The sequence below is a fragment of the Artemia sp. Qi Xiang Cuo genome, chromosome 10 (genome assembly GCF_049724085.1).
Source record: "Artemia sp. Qi Xiang Cuo chromosome 10, ASM4972408v1, whole genome shotgun sequence".
Lineage (NCBI taxonomy): Eukaryota > Metazoa > Arthropoda > Branchiopoda > Anostraca > Artemiidae > Artemia > Artemia sp. Qi Xiang Cuo.
In genome coordinates this window covers 74,480,550-74,491,759 of record NC_142803.1, presented here as the reverse complement: position 1 = coordinate 74,491,759, position 11,210 = coordinate 74,480,550, and the positions used below count along the sequence as shown (strand labels likewise).

General features: G+C 37.8%; 1 protein-coding gene and 1 pseudogene across 1 annotated transcript in view; one reads left to right on the top strand and one right to left on the bottom strand.

Annotated features, from left to right (window-relative positions):
* Positions 1 to 8,531, top strand: part of LOC148948160 (uncharacterized) — a 28,042-nt pseudogene extending 19,511 nt beyond the window's left edge.
* Positions 8,532 to 8,534: 3 nt separating this feature from the next.
* LOC148948156 (uncharacterized) overlaps positions 8,535 to 11,210 on the bottom strand; it is a 165,059-nt gene continuing 162,383 nt past the window's right edge. Inside the window, exon 7 of the mRNA XM_089096122.1 lies at positions 8,535 to 8,600. Within this exon, the coding sequence (XP_088952248.1) occupies positions 8,535 to 8,600 (66 nt within the window). The remainder of the gene's footprint in view (positions 8,601 to 11,210) is intronic.

Below are 11,210 nucleotides of genomic sequence, written 5' to 3'. Positions count from 1 at the left end.
CTCTTATCCTTGACTTGTGACATCTAATTGTAAAGGTAAACAAGTTCTGGAAGCTATTGGACTGCTAACTAAACCGTCTCAGTGGCATTTTTCAGCGTAACAGATGAGAAATCAGGTCACCCAAGCAAGAGAACAGACAACTGGAGTAACTAACACCAAAAACGAGTAAGTCCAGATTTTTCTACTCTAATTACTAACGTAGACCAACTTCCTAACAAATTGAATGATCTGAAATTCGTGATTTATTTCAAAACTTATAATCTAATTCTATTGATTAAGTTGTTTTCCAAGTCTAATATCAACAGGCTCCGAAGTTCCCTTGTTAAGAGCCGAGGGTCTGGTTTTATGGCTAACCCAAAGTTTCCAGAAAGCGTACGGGGCATTTTAATGTTATTCAAGAAATGTTAAAGTATACGGTCATTATGTCTCCCAGGTAATTCACAATTTTTTAATCTGTATGGTTCGACCTGTGTGATAACGGCAGTGGAGTAAGAACCAGAGTGGGCTGCATTTATAAAGCCCATCTGCCTTAGATTGCCAAGAAAATGGGCGGACAATAGCAACTATGCTGCATAAAGCAACTATGAATTACACGGGGAACCTACTTATAGCTGGTGATTTTAGCTTCCTTGACCTTATATTGAAAGAGGGATACCCGTATATACCTGTACTTACGAACAGAAGCAGAAGCACAAATCTATTCACAGAGGGCCTTCACGACCTTATTCTCTACCAGATTGTCGAACAAGCTACAAGAGGCCGACTTTTCCAGAGACCTACTTTACTGGACCTAGTGCTCTTACGGGATAAAGACTAGCTTTAGAACATAAATTACCTACCCCTCTAGGAAAGAGCGATTATTTAATCCTAGAAGTGAATCCGTCATTTCGTAAGATAAAAACTGATTACATAAAGAAAACTTATGTAGATTACGGCGCAATCAGAAAAGAGCTGGAAGGCGTAGTTTGGTCACTTTTACTTCAAGGGGACGTCGACCAACAATGGGCTAACCTAAAGGACGAGCTACTTACACTTCAAAAAAAGCACAAGTTATTAAAACTCACGCCAAAGCCCAAAACACTGCTTTTCATGACCCCCTAGATACGCAAGGAAAGAAACAGGAAGGGACGGTACTGGAGAAAGTACAATAAAGGAGGGAAAGAAGAACACCACCAAAAGTTTGCGAAAGCTCGAAACACACTAAGAAGCCTAACCAAAAAACTTTACGCAAGTTACGAGTCCAAGCTAGCTGATGATAGTAAGAATAACCCGAAGAAGTTCTGGAAATATATATCTAGTTAGGACCGAAGTAGTCAATCAGTAAAATAATACAGTACAGATGATATCAAGTAAGTGACCAGCTTGAAGACAATAGCTAAACTCCTAAACAGGCATTTTGTGTTAACTTTCACTACTTAACAATATAAACCTTTTCCTAATCACCCCGCATGCTACAGCCTAAAGCTAATTCCACCTCTTTAACTCTCCCCCCTGTCGTCAAACAGCGACATGAAGCGATAGACGTCAACAAGTCAGCCGGTTCTGTGAACTTACCCCCAAGACTACTGAAGGAGCTTGCCCAAAAAGGTTCACAACCACTATGCAATATATTCCGACTGTCACTTGACTGCAAAAGGGTACCCATAGACGGGCAGCTGACCCAAGTCATCCCCAAAGTCAAAAAAGGTGACTGCATCAAAACCAAAAACAACAGACCCATCAGTCTGACCTCAGCAGTGGCGAAAACCCTTGAGTAGATTGTGAAGGATGAGATTCTGACACATTTTCCTAACAATAATATATTGTTCCCCGACCAGCAAGGCTTTCAGCCAGGAAAATCAGTTGAGACCAATCTCCTTGAGAAATACAGCATCATAACAGATCACCTGGGGAAAGGAATCCCTGTGGACCTGGTTTTACTGGACCTAGCCAAGGCTTTCGACAAGGTACCACATACACGTCTCATATTGAAACTTTTGGCAGCAGGTACCCACGATGACGTCATCCATTAGGTCATGCGCTTTCTGACTGGTTGGACTCAGCAGGTTTGACTCTTCAAAGCTAATGGCGACAAGGTTTTCTCCGAACCATATGATTTTGTAGGCGGTGTTCCCTAAGCTACTGTTTTGGGCCCTACCCTATTCCTGTTATACATCAACGATATGGTGAACGGAACAGAAAACAACATAACTCTCAATGCCGACGACTCCAAACTTTTCGGGCCTTCAAACCAACAAAGTCTACAGTGTGACCTTCGTAAAATCGAAACATGGGCATAAGATTGGCTACTCGAATTCAACACAACGAAGTGCAGTATCCTTCACTTTGGGAGCAACAACCCCCGTCACCAGTACAACATGTCCAATCCCGATTCACTGGCTGACTTAGTACTAAAGACAAGTCCCAAAGAAAGAGATCTAGGTGTGCTGATAGAAGAACAATTGAAGTTTCACGACCACTGGCAACAAGCAGTTTCCAAAGCAAATTCAAGCCTCTTGCTCCTCAAACGCACCATAACCAGCCGTTCCCGTACAGTCTTTCTAAGGCTCTATAAGGCTATAGTTAGGCCTGTTTTGGATTTTGGTACATATCTCACCTCCCCTTCCTATAAGAATGATACCAGTCTAATCGAAAGAGTTCAGAGGCGTGCCACGAAGTGCATAGCTGGTCTACGAGATTTCCCATACAGCAAGAGACTGGAACGCATGCAGCTGCCAACACTTGTCTTCAGACACCGCCGTTGTGATATGATGTAGACCTGCAAGTATAACATACAACCAAATGACCCTCCTTTCACCAGACATTCAAGTCAGCACCATACAAGAGGACAGTCACAAAAGCTGTCAAAACGTTCTGTAAACGCACAAACTTGGCAACACTTCTTTTCCGAGCGTGTTGTCAACGAGTGGAATAGCCTTCTATTTGAAACGATAACTGCACCCACGACTGCGTCCTTCAAGTCCAGACTGGACAAAGGATGGAATCTCAGACTATGGAAATATGAGTTGAACTATCCGTCCCCCTCAACTACCGACTGATGCCAACTTCATCATAATGAGTGTCTTGCTAGGAGGCTGATGCCGCTTTGGGCTTAAATTGCATCTCTCCTGCAGACCTCTTTTATGGCGTGTCCCTGGGCCCTAACACAATGACGAAATTTTGCCATCATTGATCCGGAGCACGGCAGATCCTGTATAGACCTTAATCACTCCGAAGTGCGAATTAAGGTAATTAAGGTAAGGTAATTTTGTTTTAATATAGGGATTATGAGTGGTGTTTTCCAAGTGGATGGGAAGAAGGAATTACTTCAGGCATTGTTGAAGAGAGAGAAGAGTGATTTTTTAAAGTCCATTGGTAGGTGTTGGAGCAAAGATGGATGGATCTGGTCGTGGCTACAAGATGTTTTGGGTTTAATTGAATTGATTGCTTTATTCAGCTCTATCATTCTAACATTTTGGAGTAGATACTGGGACTCAGGCAAGTCAAAATGGGGTGTTAGGCTGATCTGAGGTGACCCATGAGAGGTGTTTTTGAATTTCTTCTCAAAAAAATCTGCAAAAAATTCAGCTTTTTCTTTGTTGGTTTCCAGCTGCTGACCATTTAGAGTTAGCTGGTAATGGAAGGGGTTCTTTGTGGAGAATTTGCCATACATCTTGTCTAGGAATTTATGAATCTTTTACTCTTGCGTTTTGCAGGACACTGATAAGAGAAAGTTTTTGCATGCCTCTTCTTTTGCAAGTTTGATTGTTCTCTTAAGTTTTACCTATGCTTGTAGCTTTGCTATATATTTTCCAGTGGATGGATTTCTCTTGAAGGATCCGATGGCATTCCTTTTATTGTGCCAAGCTTCTTGGCAAGAGGATGTCCACCATGGCTTAGGGGGTTAATTATTCTTCAGTGTGTCTTGGGCGTTGGGACTGGGGTATGGTAAGTTTTGCAGCATCAAGAAGTAGTGATGTGAGATTTTTGGAGAGTTAGTTTTGGTCAGTGGACAGTGAAGAATAGTCAAGGTCTGAGAGAATGTGGGAGGAGTTTGGCCAGTCTGCTTTTTGCCACACATAGTGGGGAATGAATTTATTAATGATGGGTGGGTCACCAATTTTTGTGCATATGGCGAAATGGAAACTTAGGAGGTTCTCAATTCTGTTGACAGTAATTTTATTTATTAAATTTGATGAGACTAATTGAAGATCAATAGTTGAAAAACTCCCACTTCTTTTGCTGAAGTAGGTATTTAGGTGTCTAGCAGTCACTAGTACTATATTGGTAAAATTTGTGAGGAATTCCTCTATGTATTTTCCAGCATTATTTCGAGGTGAATAACCCCAGATAGGACTATGGGCATTGAAGTCCCCAACAACCATCGGATTTGATTCTGAGAAGTTATTAGAAATAAAATTGAAAAAATATTGTCCATTGTTATTACCGTTTGGGTTATATAAATTAATAACAGTAACCTCCATGTTTGCCAGCCACAACTTTACAACAATTGCATCAATGTCATGACTGAAATCAGGGAGAATTATACCACAGAATTTGAGGTGTGATCGTACAAGGATGGCAACCCCACCGCCAATTCTATTGGAAGATTTATCTTTTCTTATGACATCATAACCAGGAATTTTGAGATTAACTGATGAGTTTAAATGGGTTTCATGGAGGCATAGTATGTCTATGTTGCATGAAGAAGTATACTTAAGAAGGTCGGTAAGTTTAAAATCATTTAAGGATCTCACATTCCATTGCAAAAGTGTGGTGGATAAAGATAACAGAGTGCTAGCCATTGATAGATAGATTTATTTTATTGAGTACAGTGCTGAAATTTGTGTTGGCTGTGTCCTTGAGAATTTGTGGGAAGTAGGTATTAGCCATCTCTTCTAGAATTGAAGATTCTTTATCTTCTGTGAGGGATGTTCTGGAGAGTGAGTTGAAGTTGAATATGTAGAGGCATATGTTTGTAAGTATATTTGAATTTTCTTCTGATGTTTCCTTTGGTGATTTTGATGAGTTCAGTTTTGCAGGTTTACTTTTAAAAGATTCTGGGTCTTGGTCTCTGGTTGGAAGGGGGAAAACTCTAAGGTCTTGATTCCAGGGAATGTTTTTTGTGGTTGGGTCTTTGTAGCTTTATGCTGTGAAGTTTTTTGATTGGGTTGTGTGTTTGATTCAGAGAATTCAGGTGTATCTGCATTATGCAACACGAGTTTAGTTTTTGCAAACTGAAAAGGGATGTTTTCTTTTTCAGACAACCTTAGAGCCATTGATCTTGGCTTGTATTTTGGACATACGGATCTGTTGTCAGAAGAACGGGGACCTTTGCAATTAATGCATGTTAATTTCTTGTTTGTACAGTTTGCTGTGCTGGTGGATGAATATTTTGGCATAGGTTACACCTTTTCAGGTTATTTTTGCAGTGTTGTAAAGGCTCTTTGTAAGGCTTTATCTGGCCCAATAAGGATATAGGTTCACTGAAACTCTCTAGATTGGAATCAAAGATGAACAGGTAGGATTTAGATATGTATATGCCATCATTGTTGGGTTTTCCAAGTCTGGTGATTTTTGATACTGATATTTTTTGACCTTTGCAGTTCATAAGGACATCCTTTAAATTAGTTTCGGGAATATCATTAGGGATATTGTATATGACAATTTTTGTTTTGGCAGGGGGAGGGCAAGTCCATTTCTCTGAAAGGACCTTAATGCCTCCAAGGGAGTTGAGTGACAACAGAGTTGTTTTTGCTTCTTCACAGCCAGCTTGAATAGATATTAATATTGAACCATCTCTATTGATGTTGAGGTTGAAATTCATTTTCAGAATTTTGAAGAGCTCAAGTTGAATTGTTTGGAGGGTTTTTATTTGGAACATGGTTTCAGAAGAGATAGGCAGAATGTGGATGAAGTGCTCTTCTTCCAAAAAAGATGGGGTGGAGAAGAAACTGTTTTTAATGGGGAGAAACTGGGGTATCGTTTTCTCTTGGATTTTTTAGGAGTAACAGTTTTGAGGCCATCATCATGGTGATTAGAGTCCTCAGAGTGGACAGAGATCATGGTTTCATTGGAGTCTGAGTCCTCAGAGAGGTCACTTGGTAATGGGGAGATGGGGCCTACCATTTGGTTATTGGTATCTCCCTTCTCTGGGGGTAATTGCATTGGGATCATGGTTGAGATAAATTCACCACTTTATCTAACTAAAAAAAAATCAAGAAAACTTCACTTGATGGTCCTGTTTTCAGAAAATTTTCAAATTCTCTAACACAATTATTATTAGTATTTTTCTTCTTTTCTTGTTCATTTCTTGTTCTTGTTCATTCTAAGCTTCTTTAAGTTTCTTCAATTATCTTGTTCTTCTTACAGAAACGTCAAAAGAGCGATTCGATTAGAAAAATACTACATTTCGCTGAAAGCTCCGATTTGAATTAAAATATACTAAATCTTGTTAAGTGGTGATTTGATATGAAAAATACTAAACAGTTTGAATTATTCATTTTTTAAGGAAAAACTTACCACTAGCATCAAAATTTCATCCTGAATCCAAATATGAGATTTATTTCCGTTGCAAATTATTTTAAAATAGCTTGTAAGCTAAGATTAAGATGCCTACACTCTACCCACTAAGCTAGCGAAATTTGTGTGTTATGAAAGATCCAGGTTGCAGTGGTAGCAAGCAACGCAGTAGGAGACGATCACGTCCAATACTAAAAATTATAATAACCCATAACTCCTATAAATAGAGTCAAATGAAAAAAAGAAGTAGACTATTGGAACCGGCTTGTCCGAAAACCCTATATAGAAATCTTACCGTCCCTTGGCTTGAACAACAAGGGATTTATATTAGCTTGAAAATCAAGAAACGTGGCTGAAACCATGATATTCTGCATATACAGCATCTTTTTTTCTTTCCTTTTCCCCTCAGATAGCTTAGCACTATAACATCGAAGATGATTGTTTAATATCTCATTTGAATACGGGTTGCAGCAGTAGCAAGCAACCTAGTAAGATACAATCAAGCCCCATAGTAAAAAATGAAATAGCCCATAACTCCTAAAACTAGAATTAGATGAAATAATGATTTACACTATTACAATCACCTTGTCCTACACCTCTTTGTTTCAAACAGTACTGTTTGAAAGGTAGCTAGTTTCTGCCACTCCTCTCTCTCCCCTAGTTGGCTGGTTTTGTATAGGAGTTTCAAGAGTGGAAGGCCGGTTTATTGACTGAATATCTGACGTTAGTTTATTTGCTACAAGTTGCTTTGGTGCTTGGGACTTAGGAATTTTAGCTGCTACAACTGAGTATGGAAGGTTCATCTTCCATACTGCGAAATCAATAAATCAAAGAATTTCAACTCACTTCTGTTATGCTGGGCAAAGATATTTTTGGAGAGATGATGAATCGATGAAAACGTGGCGAGAAGCGCCACGATTTTTACTGACGCCGTCAAAACTTGTATTTGGTTAAATAAAAACCACGAAAATACTGGCATATCATCTCCCAAAATCTCGATCGGTAAACGCAGCAGTTTTACCGACTTATACCTTGATTTTACAGATTTTGTCACAATTTTCCGTTCGGTTAAATAAAGCGCGTATAAATATTGATATGGCAATAGGAATGACATAAAAGTGTCACGACGCCGTCATGACATCTACTAAAATCTTAATCTTGGTGGACAAATGCAGCGGTTTTATCAACACATACCCTGATTTTACGTATGGCGCCCCATTTTTTCATTCGGTTAAATGAAGAATATGAAAATAATGATCTCAGTCGACAAATGCAGCGGTTTTACTTACTGGAAGGATTGGGAGAAAACATCATTGGTAGTAATTAATACCAGTTACTTGCAGTGTGGCAAGGCCTTATTCACGTTTGATACTAGGATAGGTGGGTTGTAGATAATAAGCTGTGGATAGTAAAGAAAGTAACATCCATCCAAGGGACCCACATGTCAGTTTTAAAATTGTATATTTAAGCGAAATACGTGAATTGGAGGATTGATCTCAAGTGCGAAATAATAGATTAATGAAAGGAATTACTTATGTCAAATTTAAGAACGAATCGAGGGAAAATTAAGTGTTGGGGTGCATGAATATATTCGAAAAAGACTATCGTAAAAGGATCATTGCCATTTCCACAATAACAAAAAGCCTAATTTGGTTTTAGCTGCCGAGCAGGTTGTATGCAACCCGTTTGCTACATAATCAACCAAGAGAATCAAATTTGTGGTACGTTACAACCAAAAAACAATCTAAGAATCTTAGAACAGGAAGGCGCATGTAGAGATAGATGCTTATCTTTTAAAACTACGATTATGCAAGCAATATGTCTGGTATTTGACAGGATTTCCTGGAACACATATGAGCCAAATTGGGAAGACAAGTGCGCTAAATTTGATTCATAACTTAACGTTTTCGATTCATAACGTTTGAAATTCTTACAGGAACTTTATGATGAAACGAGTTATTGCTTACAAACAAGCATTTGAGAGTACTGAACCGACACTAAAGCTCAAGAATCTGTCAATGATAAGATGAATGTCAAGGTCCGAGAGTATGACATTGTTGTGGACCATCTTTGACACTATTGTTTAAGTTCTCAAAGAGCTAATAGAACAGAACGAGGGTAAGATAATGAAAGAAAGAGTCCAACTTCTGAATCGCCACATTATCTGCTTTGATTTTATTCTGATACTTAAGATTCTCGCAGAAAAGCTTCAGACTGAACAGCTTAATCTGGTGATTGCAAAGACAATACTCAGGGCAACATGCAATATTTTATATGCTCTCGTCCAACACTAATCAGATAGAGAGGGAAATTTTCCATTATAAGCAGTAGCGGGAAAAGTTGGTTCATTATCCAAAGACCAGTTACAACTTAAACAAAATCCTAGGCATTCATCTGTTTATTATTCAAAGGCAATTTCTTGTCCTGGAGCCAACACACTGAATGACTGGATTTTTTATGCTAAAGAACTCTAAGGGTCCTCAGAGCCCTAGTGAACGGCATGGAAGATCCAATCCATAATAACTCCTCTTTTCTGGAGCCAGTGTACCAAAGTCTACTGGGCAAAATGGACATCAGCTATGAAACATTTTCCGAAGTCACGAACATATCCTTTCAACTGGATCCTTTCAACTGCTCAGAATGCTAATTTTGGCCAATTTTCTAGAGAGGATAAGGATACCCTGGAGTATGCCTAGCAAAGGAACTTACAGTAATAAGTTTCAATCAAATCCCATCTTAGACCGTTTACCAAACAAATAACAACTGACATAGTGATTCCATTTTCTTGGGAGTATAGGACTTGCTCATTTAATGTTTTTATCAGTGCATAAGAGCCCTCTTACACAACTAATTTGTCAGCATAAGTTGAGAACATATAAATCCTAAAATTTTGTCATTTGGGTTCTTCCTCCATTGCCAATCAAACAAAATGTGGATTCTCCTTTGAATCTAGTTTTGGGGCAGCATCGGCACAAATAGTAGGAAAAGAAACCAAATCTTTTTTTTTCAAAATTCCAGTTATGTTGGTCAAGGGCTGAGAGTTAACGTAACTTTAATCATTTTTTGGCCCCCTCCCTTTCAAATAAATCTTGTGGCCTACTTAGGCAAGCAAACAAAATCATAATTCATGAATTCTAAAAATTTTAAACTAATTCATAAAGTAAAATTTTTAACACAGGTTAATTTCAGAATGCATTTAAATGTTGTATGGTAGATTATCATTTTTTTTTATTTTACTTTTCAATAAATGAACCATTTCTCAGGTACAGAAAAATTTATTTTCCCAGCAATTCAAAAACAGAGCTTTTGGGTCTTTTCGAAAATTATATATGGACAAAACAATGCTTTTCAGTTTTTTTGTGTGGTTAGGTCTCTTGATCCTAAAATACATAATCCCGAATAATATCATAGACAAAGTGGTGCACTTATGGCTAAAATTTATCTTATGGTTCTTTTTTTTCTTCTTTTAATTGAAACCAGAGTAATTAAGTGAGGATCGTTTATAAAGAAGAAAAAGAGACAAATGACCCACAACTTTGATATTGTTAATTAATCCATGGTTCCCGTTTCTTTAGCCTTGATAATTTTCATTTTTATGTAGAACAAAATTAAAAAAACAACTAATTATATCTTACTTTCTTGTGTAAGTTTTGGTTGCTAAAAATCCTAATTATTATACAATTTAGTTTCGGACAATGTAAACTTCTGTTTCTTTTGAGATTATCAATTTAAAAGGAATTTTTTGGGGGAAAATGTGGATTTGCCCTTTTCGGCTTGTGTGGTTCAAGATTGATCATTGGATGAAAAGACAAGCTTACATTGCCAAAAAAAAACACGGAAAACTATATAAATATCCAAAGTGCTAATTTAAATGTGAGAATTAGCCAACGTGGAACAGCTTTAATTCTTCATCAAGTTTTCTTTTTTAAATCTAAATCAATATTCTTCCAAAGGGCTTGTTGTAATCTATACACTGAAAGGCTTTTTCTAGAACAAGTTGTTAGATATCAATTTCAGAGCTGACTTAATTGAAAATACCCTTTTGCAATCACATTTAAATGTTGTCACCTTTATGGACTCTTTGAGCGTGTTCAAATAGTCCAGCCACGGCAAGCTTTTCTTGCATAAATCATCTTTTAAACAGTTTCTCACCTGTGTGAAATCTTTGGAGCTCATTCAAAACCCCAATATAAACAGGTATTTCTTACATATATCACAATGGTAACAATCAAGAAAAGTTGTATTACTAAAGAAACTGAAATTGCTAAAGAAACTAAACACATAAAAAAAAACATTGAGTAAAACTAATTTGATGTACTAATTGGTTGTAAGAATAATAATCACAAACCAGTGAGGATGAAACTATCTTCCTAAACTCCTGTTGCTAAAATCAGGAAAGTTTTCCTACACACATAACATATGTAAGGTTCCTCACCTGTACGCAGTCTTTGATATGTTTTCAAACTGCAAACCTGCAAAAAACACTTCACACACACATAACATGTAATGTCTACTCACTCATATGCCCTCTTTGGTGCTTGTTCAAATTTTCTGCCCAAGAAAGGATTTCGTCATGTACATCACATTTATAGTTTCTCACCCGCATGCATTCTTTGACGGGTGTTCATATGTGATGCTTAAGAAAAGGTTTTGTCATAAACATTATACTTAAATGGCTTCTCCCCCGTGTGCACTCTTTGATGGGTGTT